Source organism: Ambystoma mexicanum, chromosome 8 (genome assembly GCF_040938575.1).
Source record: "Ambystoma mexicanum isolate Mex_15411 chromosome 8, UKY_AmexF1_1, whole genome shotgun sequence".
Taxonomy (NCBI): domain Eukaryota; kingdom Metazoa; phylum Chordata; class Amphibia; order Caudata; family Ambystomatidae; genus Ambystoma; species Ambystoma mexicanum.
In genome coordinates, this window is record NC_090929.1 from 654,731,969 (window position 1) to 654,757,104 (window position 25,136).

The 25,136-nt window shown below is 42.0% G+C and overlaps 1 protein-coding gene across 2 annotated transcripts in view; it reads right to left on the reverse strand.

The window, feature by feature from the left end:
- Nucleotides 1-682: 682 nt before the first annotated feature.
- The window catches only part of CAMTA1 (calmodulin binding transcription activator 1), a 3,643,069-nt gene continuing 3,618,615 nt past the window's right edge, over nt 683-25,136 (reverse strand). For both annotated transcript variants that reach the window (XM_069610416.1, XM_069610415.1), the window contains one exon: nt 683-4,470. In XM_069610416.1, coding sequence (XP_069466517.1) covers nt 4,407-4,470 — 64 coding nt within the window. In that variant the 3' untranslated portion in view covers nt 683-4,406. The remainder of the gene's footprint in view (nt 4,471-25,136) is intronic.

A 25,136-nucleotide genomic window follows, 5' to 3' on the forward strand; every position in this document is an offset into this window, starting at 1 on the left:
AATAAGTTAACCAGTATTTAAGAAAAACAAACATATTGCGTGAACATTGTACTATATAAAACATGTTCTGGTTAATGGAGGTAAATGATATTTTCAGAGTCTCCTTTTTTCTAACAATATGGTTCACACAAGCATACTTCTGATAGCCAGGAGTTTTATGGAACTAACGCAGCCTGTTAAGTTGACTTGCAGGTCAAAGTTTAGAGCCTTGGCACTTATTGTGTATAAGACATTTTTCTACAGATTTCCATTAGATCAAATTGTATATTTTAAAAAAGCCTAATTTTCATGTAAATGTACATTTGATTTAAGTAGCACATTGGTGCAAACATTTTCCACGCACTCTAAATTCTGAATGATAAGTGAAATGGGGACAGGAGATAAAATCATTTACGTAATATTGAGCGATTCGCTAAATCTGGAATGATGGCATTTGACCTCTGTAGGCTTGGAAGCTGACAACTAAACCAATAAACCACATTTCTTCCTGCATCATAAAAGCTATTTCAGCTCACATCTTCCACTCTGCTGTGACCGGGTTGCTTCTTAAACTCTTTATAAAACAGGTTTATTGTCCTAACTAAAAAGCCAGAATTAGAAAATTCAACTCATGATCTGTCAAAATGATTTGCTTTGTTAGTAAAGTCAAGAGAAGATAGCGTTTCAAAAACCACACCTAATATGGGGACATTTTCTTTGTTTTTAATTTACAGCAGAAAGAATATAAAGCATTCAGAAAACATTTTCCATATGTCAAGGGCAATTCAAAACATTTTGCATGGTTCCAGCAGCTGGGCTCTTCGACAGATCCATTGATTCAGTGATGCTTGTCATGCACAATTACAAAAATAAAACTTACAAAAAAAAAGAGACATCTATACTAGTTTTACATGCAAGTCCTGGGGACCCATCCCCTTTTTGGGCACCGACCTCCGTGTGGAACTGCCTTTCTCGTGCAACCAAGTAGGGGTTCCACGCTATATCCTCTATTTCTTTCACACAGCATAAATTATTTCCAATGAAATCACATATGATGGAATTGGACGTTTAAAGAGACAGAATAAGGTTAGCTGTTCACTTTGATGCTAGACAGGCTCCTGGCACTTGGGAAGTAAAATTAATGTTTTTCCAAAAAAATAAAGCAGTGTTTATGTATCTTACATTCATAAGCAAGATCCACATTTGCAGAAAGATCTATCTGTACAGCTCAAGTTCAGTGGGAGAGCATAACGCAACTCACCACTGGGCAGTGATATACTGGTATAATACCTTAGTAGCACTGTAGATCCTGAAGTATGCAAACTGTACTGAAAAAGGAATGCATAACGGTAAAGCAACTTGAAGTGGCTCGGCACATTACTGAACCTGATAACATTTCAACAAAATGCACAACATAAACCTCTTTTGTTACAAATATACAGTGGACACAACTGAGTTCATTACTCTTGTTAGCTAAACAAAGTAGATACATTGATCATGAAAAATGGAAAAAACATTTACATTTTCAAGCTAACAAAATTTCAAAAGTTCTTCCAGTGTTCATAATACAGAGCAATGTTCACTTATCCCAAAAAAGGAATTTGATATGTTTCTTTTCCTCGTCTCAGTAAGTTAATATTAAAATACATTCTGTTTCGGAACATTCAATGTCCCTTCTAAAAGATCATTATGCAATCAGTTTTCAAATGTACAGTCTGTTAATACTGGCATTGTGCGAGATCTGAAGATAAACAGTAAGAAAAAACTTCAGGGCTTACTTCCAAACTGTACATGTGTGACCAAAGGAAATAAAAACAGGTATAAATACAGAAAAGGCAACAAGAGTACCGAGCTCAGTGTTTAAAGTGAATGTTGTGTTGATCTATACATAGGTTTAGGAGATCTGTTTACATATTTCTCCTGCATTAGCATACCATGGGCTTATAAAATGTGATTAAACCATCATCGGTTCTTCAGCTCTTGTGTGGTATTTTAGGAGAATTCACACAAAACATTGTTTTCCCTTTCTTAAAGATGCATTATTCAACCTTCAGAATTTCCTCTGAATCCAGCATCAGGAAAGTAATTACCATCTAAAGTTTAAGTGCACCACTTAAAATAAGCTTCAATTAAAAAAAAAGAAATACTTTTCTTTGGCTCATTTGTATGCAGAAATATCAATATACCATGGCACCCCTACAAGAATTGTTTGCATTATATTTGTTCTTTCCATGTGCACAATTTTAGATCATTTTATGACTTCCAACAAGGAGATTTCAAAATGCAAAACATATTTTCTGCTCTCGTACTGTCTCTCTTTTTCTGTTCTATTCTCATTCTACGTGTTATTTATTTCAGTGAATGTATGGTGTTTAAGCTATATATTGTTCACTTTTCTATGATTATCTGCTTTGCAAATGTAACTTAATTTCCTTAAGCAATATAGCATTCACATTACTTGGCACCATTGGCAAAAAAATAAAATGTTAAATAAAATAAATAAACTTCTGGTAGCCAAAAATTAAATGTAAACATATCCTTTTTTTTAGTAATGTTACTCTGCCTTTTTTCCTAAGTCTAAATACAATAGCTCATTTTTTTGCAGTTTAGTCATGCTTTAGCAAAATGTTCTTCTAAAGAACATTTAAAATAAAGTACTCTTATAGTGAAATAAACTTTTTGTTTCTTTTGTATAGACCGTAGCCACTAATGCTCTGCTTTTTTCATTTCTTTTTTCTTGAATTCATGCACATATCTCTTTTTATTTTTACTATATACAATATTTACAAACAATACATCCACACTTCTCTGGCTCATTCAGACAAAACTATACAAATATTAATTCTAGCTCGCCATGTTATTGACCCTTTTGTGAATAAAATATTTAGTTGTCAACCAATATACCCTCTTTTAAATATTATATCTCAATTTCCATATCCACCCTTTATATTTACAGAAACCACTCACTTCGAGGAGAAAGCCAAACTAGGGAATCCATTGGCTCGTACTCAGCACCACACCATCTTCAGGTGGAATAAAAAACAACATTGGCAAATGGACCTCTGTGATTGTGTTATTATATTATGTGTTTTTTGTGTATTTTTCACAGCACAGTCATCAGAGAATTCCCTTCCCAATCACTTATAAATGAACATTAAAACTATTAGCATTTGTGTTAAACAAACTATTTTAAAAAATTCCATATGGCCTTGCGACGGTGTGACAGCACATTTCTTATTGGAGATTAAATAAGTGGATAGGCAGTAGCTTTTGCCCCGCATCTTAAAATCAATCCTCTCTAGTAGATGTGCATTAAGACTTGTCTTGTCACACATTGGGAAGTGCCATATTTGCTACAGAACGGGATCGAACAGTTCTCTACTGTAACACCAGTTAGCATGCGTCATCCATTCAAATTGGTTGACTCAGGAATTAGGCATGGAATCAGCCAATCAAATTGGTCTGTACAGGCAGGTGAACATGCTTCCTTTTGTTCAAGTAGCTCACTGAGATCAGCCAATGCTGGGACCAAAATACATAACCTTCAGAACAATGAAGGATTTGAAAAGTACTCATAAAACAGCTTTGTTTTTTTTGTTTTTTGGGTATGAACAAAAAGAATAAATACATCTTTAAAATAAAAATAAAGTGCATGTCATGAGCGGGAAATGATATGACATTCAATACATTTGCAGGTTTTCTAGAAAATAAGGTTATGACATTATAAAAAAGTTGCTGTGTTTCTATACTTCCCACGCACTGATCTCCCTATAATGCCTGCACACATTCAGAAATCTAATTTCATGGTGAATAGTTAAAAAAGCTACGTATTTATTTATTTTTTAAAAAGTGGCATTACAATGGTTGAGAGGAAGTAATGAAAGAACAAACAATGACGAGAATGAAAAAAATAAAAATAAAACAGTACATGGATCCCTCCTACCTCTCCCCCTCCCAATAAATTACATAGATTATCAGAGCCCTCGACCTCTGCTCACACTTGCGGAATCCCAATGGCACTGCTTCTTGGAACAGGTTGGCAGCTGTAGGACTGGCCTTCTTGTGTTGCTTTTGTTTTCCTACTTTTTTTCCTTAACATTTTTGGTATAATATTTGTACAGATCCGCACGCTGCTCGAATCCAGCCCTAGTTCACTTGGACAGCTTCCGTCAGGAAAGAAAGAAGCCAGCCATACATTCCTTCAGGTACCATCCTTCCTTGTACCCATCCCATTCACCAGAAGATTTGAGTTCCAAGACAATCTTGCTGAACAAATTAAAAGTTGTCCATGAAAGTGCAAATGCAATGACCAAACGGATTACTGTTAAAATCCTGCAGGTGACTCTTCTGAAAACTGCAGGTTTTTTTTGTTGTTGTTGCATGTCTCTGCTAAAAACAGAAAATGAAAACAGTCTTTTCAAGCAATGTCACATTGCTACGGGATGCTGCTGTATGTCTTCAAGTTCCTTGTCCTTTTTCAATTCTTTCACTCTGAAAAACACAAAAAAGGAGGCTTTCAGTATATACTGTGCTCCACACAAGCCTGAGCTCAGGGTGTGGGGGAGAAGCATTTGCATGCTGCAGCTTGGGACCCAGAGTGCTCAGACAGTCGTGCGCTCACGGTGCAGTTTTATTCATGCATGGACAACCTGTCTGTGAACAGTAACACTGAATCTATTACTCTGTTCCCTTTGTAATTCCTCAAATGCATTTTCCAAGTTACCAATAGAAGCTATGGGCAAGTAAATACGCAAGAAGGTTTTTCCGGAGCATCGATGTATGTTTCACAAAAGTACAGTTAAACAAGAGATAGATAGCTAAAGTTTACACAACAGTTATACTCATTAAACATCAACTGTTAATTTAGACATATTAAGTAATTAATAAAGACATAAATAATTACAAATTCATTAAAAAGCACTTGATAAAACACTATAAAAATGTGACAAACCGTGACCAAATAGGCAAGACTAACATCAAAGTAAATCCGATCAATAGTATTCCAGACGGCCTCAAGTTTGTATCCTCTGGTCTAGTATTGTCCTTATCTAGACAGTTATCATCTCACAATGGTGATTTAATTAGCCATTGTATTGTCTCGACATGTTTCTGTTCTATATCTATATGTGCAGAACTTTCATCAGGAGTTTTGTCACTTCAATTAAAAACACACAATCTATACTTTGAGTCTATTAAGCCCAAGTTTCTTCCGACTGATTGTGGGTAGTGTGCACGCTATTTCTTGCGTGTTTTCGGTAGTTGTAACTGTTGGTAAAAAGAAAACAAAAGAGAGAAAAGCTATTATTGCTATGGTCTCTATGAGAGAATTATCTCTAGAAGGGATAAGAAATAAAAATTATCTTGTCCAATCTGTGGAGTTAAATGAGAAGCAGACTTGATTAAAGCAAGAAGGGGCTTCTGTGGATGAGCATTCCCAAGCGTGGGCTATACACCCTGCAAAAAATTGCAATCAATTTAGAGATATCCTGAGAGGTTGTCAGGGGTAGCCCCAAGGGGCAAGGTCACTCCAGTGGTTTTAAGATATCAAATTTGTTAAAAAAAGTTATGTTAAAAAATCTCCAACATATAGTTACATGCGGGGTTAGGCTGGCTGTGATTTTAGGATCCTAAGGAAGATGTGGGTTCGAGTGGCTCACTGAGTAGCTTAAATCGGCAGTAGATACTATTAGAAAGGGGGGAGATAATTGCTCCTTCGTATCTAAATAGTCAACAGAACTCTTTAAATAAATATAAGTACACGGAATAGTCTTCAGTCTTACCATGGGTTGCTTTAATAGGACCTCGTATTCACTAGTGTTGACTGAACTGGACTGGATGTCGTGTCCGTGGCTTCCTTTCAATGAAACGACTTGTTTATACCTAAAGAGATAGGCAAGGGAGGCTACTTATAGGAACGTTGAAGGCGCTAGTCATTATACTCGCGCTCTCGGCGAGTTCGTAATGTACTTCTAGTAACGCTGGAGCTTCTACTGAAGTCCCCCCTAAAAACTAAAATTCTTACCTAATAGAGGTATCCGGGTACGCCTAGTCCGTTTAGGATTCTCGCTCGGTCTACCCGCGCTGGCTCTCGTACTCTCGAGAGTTAGAACCCGCCATCTTGGGTGAGGGCTTTTATATAAACTTTAGTCCTTTGTTTCTGTCGGTATCACGTTGTTTCAAGCCTACTGCCCATGGCTTATCCTAAAACACTCTAGGTGTAAATAGTACAGTGGAGAGCCTTGTATTCCTTATCCTGATAATAAGTGTTGTTCATCCGAAAAAGATTTTAAACGGGAAACTAATGCAACTAAATATTGCAAAGAATATAATTACCACTGGGGAACAGTCGCCTTATTGGAATGGTCATGTCTAGCTTATCATGTTACTTAGAAGCTATTTACGCATGTTATAAGGAAGCTAAAAGGAGGTAGAACACATATACCCCTACTATTAACTGGGGTGACATCCAAAAGATGCGTAAGATCTGTGTCGAATACCAGGGTTTTGATTAAAACACAACGGTAAGCTCAAAGGGTGCAATAACTGATATAGTAAAGGGACCCCAAGAAGGTTTATCGGGAACATATATATATATAAATTTGTGAGCGGGTCCAGGTACTCATCAGCTGGAAAATAGAGTCAATGATATCTATGATGGTAGCAGGGGTACCAAATTGTACTACAATTTCATTACATTTTGCCCCACTCTACTGCATCATGCAGCCCTTCTTTATCGCTCTGAGTTAGAAAGATTAATTTTTGTTCTTTTTTAATCAGGGCTTGTTTCTTTTTGTTAATATCGGTGCCTGTCATGATAAAAAGAACTGTCCATCTCAAATCTTCTCCTGTATGGTTATTATCTGCAAAATGTTTGACCATCGGGGCTGTAAGTACTTTGTTATTAATACAGCTCCGGTGTTCTATGATCTGTGTTTTGACCATTCTATTGGTTTTCCCTATATATCTTTTGCCACATGGGCACGTGATCAAATAGATCACAAATTCTGTATTGCAGTTAGAGAATTTATTCTGCTGCCACTTTTTATTCAGGCCTATTTCGACTTCTTTAGATTTAACTGTGTATTTACACACGCTACAGTGTCCACATGGGTGATGTCCTACAATTGGGCTCAGACCCCAACTTTGAGTAAGTGTTTCACATTTTCTTGAATTAGTTTTGAACTTACTGCTGCTTATGTGGTTTCCAATGGTCGTAGATTTTCTGTAGGCGAATAGTGGGCAAGATAACGGGACAGTTGAGTTATTAAATATTTCCCAGTGTTTACGAACTATGTTCGTGATGGTTAGACTCAAATTGGTAAAGGTATTCACACTCACAATTCTATCGTCTCTGGTTTTTTTTACTTTGTCCTCTAAAAGAGCTTGGCGATTATTATTATAAGCCCTTTTGGCTGCTCTACCTATCAGTTTTTTTAGGGTATTCCCTTTCTTTAAGTTTATCTGTCAGGATACTGGCTTCTTTCTCATAAGCTTCTTTGTGACTACTGTTCCTTTTAAGCCGTAAGAACTGGCCGAATGGTAAATTGTCTTTTAAATGTTTAACATGGTGGCTATGATAATGAAGTAGCGAGTTTCTGTCGGTACTCTTATGGTACGGTTGTACTAGAAGAGTGCCCAAATGGTGAAAGATGGTAACATCAAGAAAATTTATACTATTTTGATTGATAGTCATGGTAAACTGTAGATGGCGAGTCCTCTGATTCAGCCAGCTTTAAAAGTCTTCTGCTTCTTGACTGGTGCCTTTCCATACCACTATAACATCATCAATATAGCGTGCCCAAGAAATAAGGTTGGCCGTATAAGGATGATCTGTGTAAATGTACAATTTCTCGAAGCATTCCACATATAAATTAGCCACACTGGGAGCCATAGTGGTTCCCATTGCGGTATCTTCTATCTGTTGATAGTACACTCCTAGAAATTCGAAGAAATGTTGTGTAAGAGCCATTTCCAGACACCACATTATAAAGGATGTGGGAACAGGATCATTATCTGTGCGAGTTAGAAGAACGTCTTCGATAGTTTCAATGGTGGCCATTTGAGGTATATTCGTGTACAAAGAAATTATATCAAAAGTGATCAAGAAATGAGTGGTGTTGTCAAATGGTTGATATTCGAACCTCTTTATAATGTCTTTAGTGTCCTTTATATAGGATTTCATTTGCACTTTGTGCAAGTCGTTTCATTGAAAGGAAGCCCGGACACGACATCCAGTCCAGTTCAGTCAACATAGCGAATACGAGGTCCTATTAAAGCAACCCATGGTAAGACCGAAGACTATTCCGTGTACTTATAGTTATTTAAAGAGTTCTGTGACTATTTAGATACTAAGGAGCAATTATCTCCCGCTTTCTAATAGTATCTACCGCCGATTTAAGCAGAATGATGGGTACTCAGTGAGCCCCTCGAACCCACATCTTCCTTAGGATCCTAAAATCACAGCCAGCCTAACCCCGCATGTAACTATATATTGGAGATTTTTTAACATAACTTTTTTTAACGAATTTGATATCTTAAAACCACTGGAGTGACCTTGCCCCTCGGGGCTACCCCTGACAACCTCTCAGGATATCTCTAAATTGATTGCAATTTTTTGCAGGGTGTATATCCCACACTTGGGAATTCTCATCCACAGAAGCCCTTTCTTGCTTTAATCAAGTCTGCTTCTCATTTAACTCCACAGATTGGACAAGATAATTTTTATTCCTTATCCCTTCTAGAGATAATAATCTCATAGAGACCATAGCAATAATAGCTTTTCTCTATTTTGTTGTCTTTTTACCAACAGTTACAACTACCCGAAAACACGCAAGAAATAGCGTGCAGACTACCCACCATCAGTCAGAAGATACTTCGGCTTAATAGACTCAAAGTATAGATTGTGTGTTTTTAATTGAAGTGACAATACTCCTGATGAAAGTTCTGCACATATAGATATAGAACAGAAACATGTCGAAACAATACAATGGCTAATTAAATCGCCATTGTGAGATGATAACTGTCTAGATAAGGACAATACTAGACCAGAGGCTACAAACTTGAGGCCCTCTGGAATACTATTGATCGGATTTACATTGATGTTTGTCTTACCTATTTGGTCACGGTTTGTCACATTTTTATAGTGTTTTATCGAGTGATTTTTGATGAATTTGTAATTATTTATGTCTTCATTAAATACTTAATATGTCTAAATTAACAGTTGATGTTTAATGATTATAACTGTTGTGTAAACTTTAGCTATCTATCTCTTGTTTAACTAGCCTCTATTCCCCAGAAAAAGATAGAGCGACCACCTAGGTGGTCATTTGGGAATCCCCCTTTATATATAGTATCACAAAAGTACAGAACACTGGACAAGGTTTCAAATAATGCAAAATCTATAGAGATACAACAGGTTGCAGAGATTTAATGCTGTTTTTTAGATCTAATTTATGTTACCTTTAATCCTCGAAAACACCACTAAATTATGCTGATGTAAAACCACGCTCTCTTATTTGGTTATTGTAGGACAATAGCTAATGAAGATTGGGGCACTTTGATATCCTTTTGCTACAGTCTAGATGTTTTTGTCTTTGTTCTTCACTGACACAGATTATCCTAATTACACTTTGATGTAAGATGTATGCACATGAAAGAGTCACATATTCTATTTCTTCCAATGTGTAGGAGCAGAGATCAACACATTTGTATTCTGATGCAAAGGCTTCGGCTCATGCCACTGCAATATGTGTTTTGACATTCTTATGTGTTTCTTGCCACAGAGAAAGCGACAATTTTAAGCAGGTGATTAAAGTTAAAATAAAATGGTGCTAGTGATTGAGTTACAAATGCTTCTTTGTCAATTAATTACATATTTCTCTACAAAGTTCCATCATGTTTCTACAGGCAGGTCTTTTGATATCTATGGTGAGTTTTGTGGAATATTATTGTACATGGGTGCTGACTGTGGGTCGTTTTCTAGTTGTATTAGTTTGCCTTTCTTTGTAATCCTATACTCACTACCTGGCACATCCAATCTGCGTTACTCCAACCATTACTCTCACTTGCCCAGGATTGAGGATGCTTCCACTTTCAAATTCACTCCATACCCATGGGACGCTTTTCTTTTCACACACACATAAAGGCTGCCTCTGCTCCACCAGTGGCTATCCCTGTCATCCGGTTATATGTGTTTTTTTTTATCTTCTGACAAATCGTCTAAATATATATGAGACATACCCGTTACATTGCCCATATTATCTACATGCAGATGTATACATCTACTGTTGCTATAGTCTGTGACTCCCTCTTATGGACCTTTTAAGAATTCCAATCCTGGTTTTGTGCTTTTTAAATGCCTTTTTACTTTTACCATATTGCTTTCTGCCTTCTTTTGCCTTGCCAATACACTTTTTATGGGGGACACCGCCCAACCCCGAGTCCACTTATACCTGTCTTTCGTGTCTTTCCTCTATTATGCTTCCCACTTAAACCCAAACCTACAATACTATATTATTGGCAGTATTTCGATATTTTTCCATCCTGGCACTGTTTTTTACCCTCTTCGTTTTTGTATTTCGTTATTTTCACCCCTAACACTGCTTTTTTTACCCCTTTATTTATTGTGTCTCTATTTCTTCCTGCAATGTAATCACTGGCCATTCCTGCATTTTGACCTTTTGCTAAGTGTTGTCACTTTGAACTGACACTTGTCCTAAAGCATCTCCACTTCCAGTGTTATAACATTTCCACCTAATTGACTAACTTTTGTTTTAAGCTCTTTATAAACAAAATACTTGTATGGATCAGCCTCATGCATCATTTCTTTTCAAAGATTGAAACAAGCACCAGTGACACCTTGGAGAACAACAACAGAGTTGCAAAAAGGAGGCAGGAAAATAGGCTGTTATGGGCAACCCTTTTATCGTGAATCTTTCCCACTCCATTTTGGTGGCATAACCAGCATTAGGGATGTTGATGAGACCACATTTCCTATCACAAACGACTTGAAGGGTGACACACTGAAAGACGTGGTACAATACAACTGACTATAACTCAAATCACACATTGTTTGCACTGACACTTGCCCCTTTTCCTATCTAGATTAGCACCTGAAACATGTAGGAGAAGCAACTCAGAGAGGTTGTCTTTAGGCTTTTTCCCCCCAAGCTTACCACCGGTGTGACCTTTGTGACCACCGGTTTATATAGGGAATGGCTGGTGGCATATATCAGTTCCGAGCAGTTTCTGACGAACAACAACACAATTTAGAGCATGTGGCATAGCAGTCAGGCTGTAAGAATGGCATAGCAGCCAGGCTGTAAGAAAAGAGGCATGGTAACTCATAGGAAAAGATTTGATTGCAGCGCGAAGCCTTGCACTTTGCAGGCTTCCGGCTTTCTTTGCTTTGTTCAAGTGATAGACAGCAAACGCGTCACCGTATCTAACTTTCGTCCAGTTGTTCATCTCCGTAGCAGAGCCCTAGTCTACACTGCACCAGCCACTGCATGCAGTATACACCGCACAGCCTCAGTGGAGTAACTTTGCTGAAAATGTTAGGGGGGGGGAAGGACATCTAAAGAAAGGGGCCCCTGCCAAATGAGGGGGAGAAAATGGTGTGCCACAAAAGTTGGGGGGAGGGGGACAAACACCCTTGCACCTCCCCAAAATTACACCCATGCACAGCCTACACCTGTGCAATTCACCTGCTGTGACAAGCTTGCAGAGCCAGTTCAGAGCAGCCCTCCTTCCTTACCTTACGCCAGCAAGTTGTTGGTACCGGAAGGCCACGCCCAAGGCACCATCTTGACACAAGACTATGTTCTAGCGGATATCGGAGCCGCTGTAGCTAATGAACCTTCAGACAAGGACAAAACACCACGGCTACACAAGGAACATTGACATTAACACTGACACATATTTATGTCCTCCCTGACATCCCAGACTCTGCAGGATGTAACACATATAGTAGACGCTACTCCTTTCCTAGATTTCAGGCAAATCCAGTCGGGAGCTCTGACCAGGTGAGTAGAATGCAACTCAAAGCCGACATGAGGGCTGTCTCCCCGATTACAAGGCCGGATCCCATTCACGGATGGTGCAAGGGTTTACGCCGTCTCAGAGGACGCACCATTTTGTCAACACCTCCCTTTCAGTGGGGCCATATGTGCTGCTTTCAGAGGCATCTGGCTCCCCCTAATTCCACCATCGTATGGGAAGCGACCTATTATTACGTTGCAACAGCATCTGCCCCGATCAAAGTAATTATCAACAGTGATGCATTTAAATGCAGTTGTGTGCAGTGGTATTTGCATAATAGACCTTACAACATTTGACCTCAAACAACTGATTGCATTTTCTTTACCCTTTTTTTCGGTCACATTTATTTAAATATATATATGGGGGTGGGTAAGGATATAGATTAGGTTGAGGGGATGTGAGGGGGTTTGTGGGGGTCTCCCCATGCATTTTAGACCGAAAAGAAGGTCAAATAAATTTGACCAAATGTGATTGGGTCAAATGTTTTAGGTCAAATAGACCCAAACCGGGTGCAGTATTCTGTAAGACTTTTCCCCTAAACAGTGCACCGTCTCCCCTAGCAACATCATCATTCATCGCCATGTCATGATTGTTTTCCAATCATAACAAGTGAATTGATCCTAAACGTTACTGATTCAGCAATACGTCAATGTGTTAGACAGTAATGTGAAGCAGATGGAAGTGTTGTCTGCAAAACAGTTTTTAATAGATTGTAGTGTTTTTAATCTAACATCATAATTTCATTTCAGCCAGGAAGATGTAATTCAATAGCGGTGCCTATAATAAATATTGTCCATCAAAGTAGGTTCTGATGAGATGATTTGCAGAGTTGATTCTGAAGACCCTACACCTTTCAGAGTGTTATACGGAAGGAAGGTGATGAGGAATACAGAGCATGGCCAGTTTCTCACTGCAGCAATAGAACACTCAAAAGAAAACTAATGTATTTCCAAGATAACATCAGGAAAATTGCAAAGCAACCGGATTTATAAAAACGTACAAAAATCAAGACTAAAGCAAGAATGTAAATATATACATGCATTGGTGTGGTCAGATAGTATGTAGTATATTTGGAGCTAAATCAAGGCTTGCGTAACCCTTTTTTTCTTTTAGCTTTTTGTAAAGTGTTACACCCTGTAAAGCTCCTTGAGGGAGCAGCGCAACAAGGATAGTGCATCAGGGGGGCGTGACAATTCTTAAGAAGGTAAAGCTTACGTCGCTGGATAATGAGACAAGAACCCATTCTGAAAAACTGATTATGAGTGTGAGTGTCAATGAAGGAAGCATTAATTCAAACACTTGTCTAACTTCAAGTTCTTTGGGGGAGCAAAGGGATAAGGATAGTGCCTCGGAGGAGCATGACAATTCTTAAGGTATTGATATTTTATTTCTATCGCGCTCATACACAAGTGTTTCAGAGCGCGACAAGGCAAGGGAAGGGAACAGGGGAGAACAGGGGAGAACAAAACAACGATCTTACTAGGCCCAGTGACATTGAGAACACACAAGTGCATGGGAGAGAAGGAGGGGAAAAGTGCATGGAAGGGGGAGAAGTGGAAAGTGCGAAGCAAAGGAGAAACAGATAAATAATAATAAATAAATAAATAATAAAGGCAAAGGTATAGGTGGCTCAGCTATGCATTGGTGGATAATGGAACAAGAACCCATTGTGTTAGAAAACCTTGTGAGTGTCAACGAAGGAAGCCTGTAAGTCAAACACACTTCCATATGCAAGTTCTTCGGATAAGCGAAGGAATACGTTTAGTGCCTCGCAGGATCTTGACAAGTCCTAGGGAATGCATGGTCCAATTATGTATCAGTTGCTGATGGGAAGAGATCCCATTCCTTAAGTAACCCTGGGTATGAGTTAAGGGGTGAATGGGGTAAGCCTTTGAGTCCAGAAATGCTTGCAACTTTGCCTGAGTGGCAGGTTGGAATATGAAACTTAGGCAATGCGAGGACGGCCTCCGCCAGGCTCTCTGGACAGGTGGGAGAGTGGGTTGGAGCCGGGTGCCACCCAGAGCCCTTGAATGATAGGCCCAGAGGTGCAATCTGGCCGATCCTCAGGGCACTCCCGATCTGTCAGAGAAGCTTCGTAGGGGACAGTCACACTAGAATTCCCAAATCACCTGCCCAATGTGGGCCGGCTACAATTAGGCCCATTCCCCCACTCCACCGTCAAGGCAGACCAGGCATAAAGGGTTAATCCCTAATAAAAACCCATGGAATAACTGGCATGGAAATGATGAGGCGCCGCTTCACAATTAAGAGAATCTACAGTTCCCTTTAAACAAACTTCCAGTTGCGATATGTACAAGCTGGCATTCCATTTAAGGAAAACATATTTCACTGCACTGGACTCTGCTGGCATTCATTGTAACATTCTTAAAAGTTCATTTGGAACTTCGGGAAGTTACTCCACTTCTTAAAAGGGGCATTCGATGAAGCAGGCAGTCCGGCAGATACTATTGGCCTCATAGGGCTCAATGGGAAGGGGGAAGGCGGCAATAACGGTACTGTAAATTACGGTACCGTTATTGACCTCGGAGTCCCTTTGCTGGTCCCGTCCTTAACGCCTGCTAAAAGCTAAAAGCAGGCGTTAAGGAAGGACCCACAAAGGGAACTCGTAGTAGGGCGGTAAGGGTTTAACGGCACCGGTCTCGTTACCGGTGACCGTTAACCCTTACCGCCCTACTCAGAATGAGGCCCTACGTTTCAATCCCACGCCTTCCTGACTGGTGTTTGTATCAGAAATTCAAAAGCATTCATTCTCAGCAGAGAAATCCCCCATTGAGAGGACAATGTTACAAGATACCAAAGCACACAGACCATGCAGTGCACAGAAGAGGGTAGAAAGCTTGTGCTAAAATACAAAATGGAGGCTATGCAATATATAGATTTGGTCCAACCCCCTGAGCCCAAATCCGCCCCTGGTACACCCCAGGAACCCAGCCAATCCAATCCCTTTCCTATTCACCACTCACAGGTGCAGACACTCACTAAAAAGCACACTCAGGAGGAGGGAGTAGACTATGAATGCAAGCAGCCTCAGTTGATGCAGTGAGTTGCAGGTGGAGGAGGCCCTTGTTTGGAGAAGTCTGTAAATTGGTATGAAGGTGAAAGATCAAGAGGCTGAATGAGTAGAGGAGACCGGCGAGGTGGTGGCCAACTAGAGCAGGAGCAGGTGGTGAGAGCAGAAAGGGTGAGGAAGCAGGCGGTGATAGCAAAGATGCATCTGAAACCAGGAGTGAAGCAGAAGGATGTAGGAGGTAAAATCTGGAGTGGAGTGGAAGTATGAACAGCATAGGAAAGGGCAAAGGAAGTAAAAGCTGGAGCAGAGTGAAAGATCACAGCAGATCAAATGATGGAAGAGGCCAATTCTGGAGTGGAATGGACCGCAGTGGTTACAACGGGTTTGTCTGTAGGTCAGCGTGTTGTGTGTATCCAGACCTTAGACTGCGGAGGAAAAGGGAGAAAGGCGATTGTAAGGGGAAGGGAAAAGAGGATGCAGTTGCCACAGTCATTGGGAAGGTGGAATGCGAACGGGGAAGCCATGTTTTGTTTAAGCTTCGGTGGATGTGGGAATTCAGTGAAGGCCAAAGTTCTAAACCTTTTAAAAAACGAACAGTGTCAAGAATTTCCACTGTGAATAATGTGATTAAACAAAGTGAGAAGATGTCAGTTTTCAAGTGATCTATTTTTTAAACCTTGAATTCGGTCCCCTGCTTGAAACACTTCCTGCCTGTTCTTTTGCTCCGAAAAAATTCCTGCCCTTTGCATTCACTGCTTTTGCATGATTCCCTGAAACTTCAAGGAGAGTTGGCACTCTTTGGGTGCTTGTCTGTTCGGTCTCCCTCTGGATGCCTTACGCCTGTGACTTATTGACTGCCGGTTCTGAGTATCCTGCATCAATCCACTTCTTTCTGTTAGGAACCATGATGCTGGCTTCCATCTGAACGCACCGGGATAGATTATCGGAACTTTGTACTGGCGCATACGAATGATGCAAATGAATTTGGTAACTATGTTGCGGCTTGGATAATACTGAATGGAGCAAACAGGTTTTGTCAAAATGCAAATTATCCTGGTTGGAGTTGCTGAAATTTTTCCATAACAAGTACTGACAAAAAACAGAAAAGGAAGAATAAAAGGTAGAGGTGTTGGGTAAAGCGTGCAGGCCATGTGACTCTATATAAAAGGGGGAAACCTTTAATGCGTTGCAACCGCAAGGCTGAATTAGAGAGAGGCACTGATCTATACCACTGTACCATGACTACCTCAAATCGAATTCCTCAAGAGCCGGTCATTGTTTGGGTGGTCTTGTGAGTCCACCCCCCCTCCGCGAGGAAGACTTCTAGACATTCCAATGGTCAAACAGGAAGCGTATCACTTTACTTGTGTAGGCATTCACTGTAGCACATATGTAACTCAATGCTCACTGCTGAAGCAGTGCCACCTTCAACATGTGCTGTCCGTATGAAGCGGAGGAGGGTGGAGTATGGAAAAAAGGATGTGATGTGAAGGGTGTTGTTGGATGGGTAGGGAGATTCATCATTTAATTGCACCGGCGTGCTTGCTTTGTTAGGCTCCACGGTCTTATTGTCAGGGGGTAGACTGCAGCCCTTCGCAGAGATCCATCGGAATTTGGTGGGAACTGACCAAGGCATTGCATTGCACATGCCTGCCAGAAAGGTAAGAAGATCTTTCAGGATCTTAGGCTTGTTAATGGCGTGGCACATGTATCGGATGATGCTGATGGGTCAGTGAAGACACTACCAATAGCAGTGAGTTATAGAGACATAGGTGATCTGTATCCTCTTCTAGTCACAGGCGCCATGACTGCTTTCCAGTGGTTTCCCTTACTGTGCCCTGCGGTTCTATGCCTTCCACCACCCTACGGTTACACCAAGCTCTACTCCACACCTTATTCCACCACCCTCTCCCACTTTAATGAATACATGTTTTTAGGCACTGGTGTTCTAATCATTGGTGGAGCCAATGTTTTCTCATGACATTTGGCAGCCATATTTGCCGGCAACTGCAAGTCCCCCCTGAGTGTAGATTTCAGTCCACACCACCACATGCTTCTTTTCCTCTGCCTAAGAACCTTTTCTGAGGTGATAGCGGACCTGGTTCTGGGCTGAGGCTGATTGCTGCTAGCGGTCGCTCCAGAAACCATCACAGAGGCTACCAAAGAATTTGCTGCAGCTGTGGAGTAACACTTCTACCCTTTCCAGCACCCACAAGGGTCCCCTGGGCATTGCTGCGGGCGCCTCTACTGACTACCTTGGCAAGACAGCTTTGTGATGCTCTTAAGAGCTTTTCCACCCTGAAGAGGCAATATCTCTCATGTGCTAAGAGGTGCTGTGGGTGTAGATGGGTGCCATTGTGGATGAGGATCCCTGGCCTGTGTGTGTAGGTGGGTGACATACAGGTCTCATTCATGAACGTGTACAAGCCATGTGTGGGGTTGAGCTTGACGACGCATGATGCATGTGAGGTTGCCGAGTGCCTGTAGTGAAACATCACTCATGTAGTGGGGCATATGTAATGCTGATAGGACCTACGGTGACATGTGTGAGATAACAGCAATGCCATGTCCACGATGTTGCCTGTGAGCAGCAACATCACCAATGAGTGGCAATGGTGTGTCTGGGCTGGAGGGAGAAAAAGGGGTGTTGAATCATTACATGGAGCCCAACTGATGTGTGAGGAGCAGGACATCTGGTTGTGGCACCTCCTGGTCCAAATGTGTCCATGCAGGAACTAGCCTGGGGTATGTTCCGCCTTATCCTTAGAACTGCTGGGAGATGGATGGCCAGTGACCGAACAGGGAAGAAACGAAAACAAAAGGCAGTGCTGTACAAGTGGGTGGTGCAGAGGACACGTCACCTACAACCACTTGCACCAGCTGTCCACCAGCACAAATGCCCTTGCCTTCCATAACAACACCTCTCCTTCTTGATGCACAGAGCAAAGAACCTGGAAAAACATCAATACCGCAGGCACCTATTATGAAACACAATTTCTTCATCCCAGCTAAATACACCAGACATACTATCCAAACCTTGGCCTTCTCCCACCTGACTGGCACTTATGCCCCCTGGATTCCTCTTATTCCTAAAGTCTGCCCTGCAATCGTCCTTATCCATCTTCCATTATCAACTCTTCTCTCTCTTCCATTACCTCTCCTCCTGTTTTCAAACATGCTATTATAATGAACATCTTGAATTCATCTCCCTCCTCCAACTATGGTCCAATTTCGCTTATTCCTTTTCTCTCTAAGCGACTTGAGCGGGTTGTTCTTTCATATCTTTTAGAATATTCACTTTCCTTTCTTCTTCCTTTTCATCAATCGTGTTTCCCTCCTATGTAACCTACAGAAATTGCTTTAATCCACTACACCACTTCTCTTTTCACTGCTAGACACACTAAACATTCTTCCATTCTTATTCTCCTCGATCTTTCTGCAATGTTTGACGCTGTCGATCACCCTACCCTTCTCTCTTCACTAGGATTTTTTTACTCTGTTCTCCATTGGTTCTCTTATCTTACTAATCACTCCTTTGCTATCTCTTGGTCTTGCTCTGCCTACCCTTCCTCATTTATTTCATATTGGGTCCCTTAGGGTACAGCTCTAGGCCCACTCCTGTTCTCTCTGTACACTTCCCCTCTTTCTGCCATCATCTTTGCATGTGTATTTAATTTCTTTCTACATTTATGCAGATAACACAGAGCTTTTTGTTTCTTTCTCTGACTTCTCTGATTCTCTACACACTTTTCTCTCATCTTGTCTGACCTCTCTCTCCAGCAATGGATGAACTCTCGATTCCTTCATCTGAACCCTTCCAAGACAGAAATTCTTTTCTTTCTGTCTTCCTCCGTTCTGTCACCACCTATCTTTGCTTTGTCTTTTGCTCCTGTTCTATTGCATTTTTCTAATCTGGCTAGTAATCTAGGCATAACCTTTGATCCCACCCTCTCCTTCTCTCACCACATTAACTCTACTGCCCCCAACTGTTGGGTTCATCTATTTAGTATCCGAAAGATCCGTCCTCTACTGTCTTAGTCTACTTCTAAAATTGTTATTTCCTCCTTTATTTTCTCTTGCCGTTTCTTTTGTTCTTCTCTTCTGTTTGGTCTTCCTGCCTATCAGCTCCTCCGACTTTGTTCTGTTTGCCATCTTTCGATTCAGACTCTACTTTCTCATCCTCCATGTTCTTCTATTTCCTCGGCCAACCTGTCACTATATTGGCTATCTTTTGAATCTCATATTCTCTTTAGCTTTTTATGCATTGTTTTCAAATCTCTCTATGGTCTTTCTCCATCTTATGTGTCCTCTCGTATTTCTTCTGTGAGAAACCAGAAGGTGTCTCACCCACTAGTCCCTGGATTTTTTGTCATCCAGGTGGCCAGGACACAGCCATCGCTTTTGGATCCAGTTCCTGGGGGTGGACTAGTGCGGGAGGATCACCTGGCTGAGAGGTCTTCGGGGAGTGGGAGTGGATGGATGGCGAGACGCGGTATGCCCTTCCCTGTAACCACTTTACCCCATCCTACCAGGTAGGATACTTAAGAACTCAACTCCCCCCTTCACAACACAAACACTTTTCACGATCAGCCCGCTATGAGAGAAAACGGACTAACACCCGAGCTGCATACCTAACGTGTCCCAATACAATGGTCAGGCAGGGTCAGGCAATTACTGACCACCACGCACACCTGACTTCCATTACACTTCCCCACACGGATAAAAGGCGAAGTACAAGAGCACACTCTGAGCGGGGCAAAGCACACAACAGTACAGCAGTTACAAGATGACAGTTTAACACTAGGAGAAAGACGGCAAAACCAAAGGGGATCACAAGGAGAGAAGTTCCCTTGACCTTTCGACAAGGAACCATTACTTTCACGAGGTCTCCAGAATAGAAAGCATAAGACCAGGAAACCAGGCTGAAGAATCCTGCATTGTGTGTCGGAGGTACCCGGGGCCCTCTTGCAGCTGCCGTGGTACTGTCCTTGGCTCCAACATCAAGGCGGGGTCAGTAAAAGCAACACAGCCGGTGTATGGCGAGCACTGGAATGAAAATTGTATGAAACGTGTGTGATAACCAACGCGAGTAAAGTTGAACTACAGATGAGTGATTGAACTTTGAATTCAAGATATACAATACCTTTGACAGAGTGGCCCAGCAGTGTATGCATGCTCAATCGTATGTCTCTGTAAGGTGTCGTGCTGAGAGTTGACAAAAGTGAAAGAGTGGCAAAGGATTGTGAATCGAAGTGGTCCTGCAATGGGTCAAGCCAAATCCTGTGCACAATCGAAAGACTTCGATGTTGATACAGTAAAGAAAGGTGATGGCAATGTAGATAAAGTTGGTCCGAACACGACGAGGGAGACCAATTGAAAGCTTTGTGTTAAAACCAGTTTGTGTTAAAATAGATAAATTGGTCTGAGCCCAGCAGAGCGAGACTGATTGAAGATTTTGTGTTAGAACCGATCTGATCCCGCAGAGGGGTATCCGGGGTGAACCGTGAATCACCCGAGAAATTGGATACGTAGAAATCTTACGAAAATTGTATAAATGTGAAAATACGAACTTTGTGTCAAAGTGGATTTGAGCCCGGCGGAGGGGAATCCAAGGTGAACAGTAAATGACCTGAGAAAAGTGTGCGTAGGAGAATCCTGGAAGGAAAGGAACTTTATTATTTGTTTGTTGCATCAGGCACTCTGAAAGAAAAGACTATGAATGGCAAAGAGACTTTGGCACAAAAGGCCATGATGTAGAAGTTTTGAGACTGTGCTAAGCTCGAGTGTGCCACCTTATCCCGTGCTGAAAATGTGGGGAAGGCAAGACAAGGGCTTGAATATCCTGACATATCATTTCTTGAACACTTTTTGTTTGCCTAACATTGTTTCCTACACTATTTGTATTTAGAGGTATGGATTGGCAATAGATTTATTAGTATAGGCCCTTTTTATTTTAAAAAGACACCACTAGTACTGCGTTATTATTATTTGATGGTCGTAGCTTGCTCCTATCTTTAGATTAAGGATTAGAAAGGCGTTTTTCAAACCCAATTGAAGTTCAAGAAACACCCTTGAACTCTGGTCACTTGTGTCTGTCTTACTGTTGATACCATGCCTTCCTTACACTTCCCACTCTTCTGCCCAATCTCACTGTTCTCAGTCTCTGCATCTTCCTGCTGCGTCTAGGCCTCTTTATGGCTCTTCCTGGTTCTGGTCCTCTGCTTGCTGCTAAGCACTGGAACACCCTTCCTTTTTTAATTCGCTCTTCTTCCACTCTGCTTGTGTTTCACTCCTGACTTAAAATCTTTCTCCTGTCTTCTACTTCGTAACTTAACTTTTTCATTATTGTTAATCTGTAATTTTACGCCTGAAATTGTACCGTTTTGTTCTTTGTTGCCCAGGACATATGCTAAAGTGCTTTAAAAAAAAAAAATACAAGTGCCTTACAGGACACCACCCTGACACACTTCAAAGGTGTCCTACATGTAGCAGCATCATTCATCAAATGGCTTCCAAGTCTAACACAGCTAAACAACCCTCATTTAACAGCAATTGCTCTCACCCCAAAGACAGGTCACCTTCACAATATAATGCACTATCCACAAAACAGTCTCCCCAAGCCCCCAAGCCACCTTACCAATAACTTATGCAGACATCCGCTATGCTGGGCCAGGAAGGAAGGAACCAGAACACGGTCTTCACTGTCCATGCCCAGAGACCATGGAACACCCTGCCATCAACATCTGACTCACACATGCTTCTACCTCTCAGGAATGAACCCATACCATCATCTACAAGGAGTCACTCCTCCACAACACCACCCTCCACTCCACACTTAACCTGATATTGGTCCATCCCATCCCTGTGCTACATCACCAGTTGCATGCACAATCCTTGCTGCATATTTGCCCGCACTGCCCCATTGTTACTTTCCCACACCCTTCTGTTTATTTCTTGCTAACTGCTTCCATCCATTTGCACAATGATCCCATAACCAAGAAAGTGCTCTGCAGCTTCCCGAAACAAGCACCACCATCATTAAACATACAAATGAAAAATAAAGAAGAGATGTTTCAAACTTCTCACTGCCCACATCACCTTCTCACCCATACCCAACAGCCATTTACAGAAATTAACTACCTTTATGTCTAGAAAAGACTGGAAGGTGGATTGCAATGTATGTGTTACACATAGATACAAACATGTGAAAACTGTGAACACATCACCTGCTAACACTATAGGGTGACCGTCCACATACAGTGGCCATGATGTCCTGATACATACTTACACATGTCAATTACCTCATTGGCCCACAGAGTAGTGCCTTTAACCTTGTGACACTCATGTCACAGACCCTGGAACTTGGAGACGATGTGCCAAACACATAACGACATAATCACTAACACCACAGATTATCATTGGGCCTCATTATAAATTTGCTGGTCTGGAATTACAGTGCTCATAACAATTTTTACTGGCCGTATTCCGGGCCAACAAACTACAAGTTGGGCGGTGGGGGGTGCCTGATTAAAGCTGGAGGTAAATCAGGCACCCCACCGGCCACAAACAAGCCTGTTTTACTGTCACCGGTGTTACCGGTGCTGGTTGTACATGCATTCCCCCCATGAAGTCCAATGGACTCCATAGAATGGGGAATTAGTTACCATTCCCGGCACCTGTAATCTACCAGTAATACCGCCAGTAACAGTAATACCGTTTGCCGGGCAACGGTGTCCTCCCCCTCAGCCTTGACCATGGCAAGGGTAGCCACATATGCTGTTGCCAGGGCTATCCGCCTCTCCTCTTGCCTCATCAATTCAAACAAAGCTGCAACCTTTGTGCACACCCTAAACCCCTGGCCTCCTGCCTTATACGGGTGATGTTGCTGATCTGTTGTGACCTCCTATTTGCCATGATGTGAATTTCATGCATTCTCTGATGCAACAACTCCTGCTGCTAGGCAATATGTCAAAGCCATTGATTTCCTATCTGCAAAGATGATCTGCTGTGGAGAGAGGAACCCATGCTGTAACTGTTGCAAAATAACTGTTGGGCCACAACAGCCTGTCCTCCACTGGGCACTATGGCAAGGCCAGTGGCCTGCACCTCCCCCTTCAGTTCATTCATGGATGCCACGTCACCGGCCTCAGTACGGACCTCCACCAGGGACAAAGGCACATCCAAACAGGCCAATGGCGGGAAAGCAACCAAGGAGCCAGAGCAGACGTCAGGTATGGAGGTCCCACTTGAGGTAGTCTGGGAGACAGATGTGGAGGTGGTGGAAGGAACCAGTGAAATGGCCCGTCTGAAGAGACCACCCTGGGAGTGCTACTTCCAGGCTCGTGAAGTACATAAATCTATGATGTTGCTTCTACTTTTTGTGGATGAATTACATTTTGTAGATTTCTTTTACTGCTTTTGTTTTTTATTGCAGAAGGAAGGTGGAGATTATCACAGCACCCACCGCCACCTACTCAGTCACCGCTTTCCATATACTTAACTCAAACCCACCCTCTATTTTGCGACAAAGAAAAATGGCAAAAATGCAGCTAAATGTCATTCGGCCAAATAGTAGGTCGAAATAAGTGTGGAATATAAGGAACATGACCTCCTCTCTGTAATGCTGTGCATTCTGCGGTTGACTGGCAAGCACAGCCTAATGGAGAGCATTGGCCCAATGCACTACACCCAACAGCAGTTGCATATCTGCTGCCTGGATGGTCTTTTCCGCCAAAGGACCGGCCATTGTCTGATGGAAGGCATCAGAGAATTCACATAGGCCTGGACAGAAGGATGTGTGGACACCTCCACAGTGGCCTGCATACCCTCCTGTCCCATACCCATGTCAGCAGGATGCTCATCCTCCTCAGACTATCCACCAGCCACAGAGTGCAGGCCCTCAATAGCCTCCTCTTCTTCTACACCTAACCTTGACACCACAATTGAGGTCAACAGGCTTAGGGGCTCCTCTGTCTCCTGGCAAACATGTATCTGTCCCTCTGTTGCTGAGGTGTCCACAAGAATAATCTCACAAATGTCCTCACCCTCAACAGCTGCACCACTGGAGACGTGCACAAACCAAGGCACCTGTACCTCGATGTAAGGGAGTTGCTGTGCTGTTGGGAGGCCTTGACCGTGGCATGCAGCCACTCCTCAGGCAGCTGCTTGAGGCACATGTCTATAGAAAACTATAAAATGTGACCATACAGACATTGTTGCAAACAACCTCTGTGTATTTCTCTGGACACAGATGCATGTCTCAAATGCATGTCTGTATAGATTGTGTAATGGGAACGGCACATAAGCACATTGGCTCTTGACCCCCAATTCACAGACTTGTGTCCGTCCCTCTTGCTATGAGCATCCCGGACAGTCTGGGAGAACTGTATGCCATACATGTGTATATGCCGAGGGCCAACACCGGGTGATGGACTTATGGACCCTTTATCACACATGCAGAATTCGTATGCATGTTCCCTGACACCCTGCAAATGCCTTGTGCTTCTTCTGCTTTATGGCAAAAGCATGGGCACCGCAAGGGAGCATTAAATGTCTTGTTGACATGAGCATCTCAAACAACAGATGGGCTTCCATGCAATGTTTTTCCTTATGGGTGCATTTACACTTCTGTCACTTTCACCTCCCACAGCCCTGCATGGCCACCATCATTCATATGCAGGCATCGTGCAGCAGCAGATGGATGAAGGCTGAGCAGATGATGATACAACATGTTCTTCCACACTTCACTTGTGAGAGCATCACGTCACCTCATGTGAATTTGACTGAAGAAGAGGACATGGACACAGGGATTGTAAAGAATGACGTGCACAGCTGCAGAGCTTGCATACACTACTTTATCGGAGGTATGTAAGCCAGGTTTAGCCCCGCTAGGCCTATATATACCTTATCATTGTTGTAGTGTGCTTATGAGACACCCCACAATAAACTTGCTGGACACCTTCCTATAAGTGATAGCCATACTCTCTCCCTGCACCCCCTCAAGCCCCCTCGTCCATGCTATGCTAACATGCTATGCTGACAATGAAGGAACTGGTTTCCTTTGTGTGCCTACCTGCAGCTTGAATCC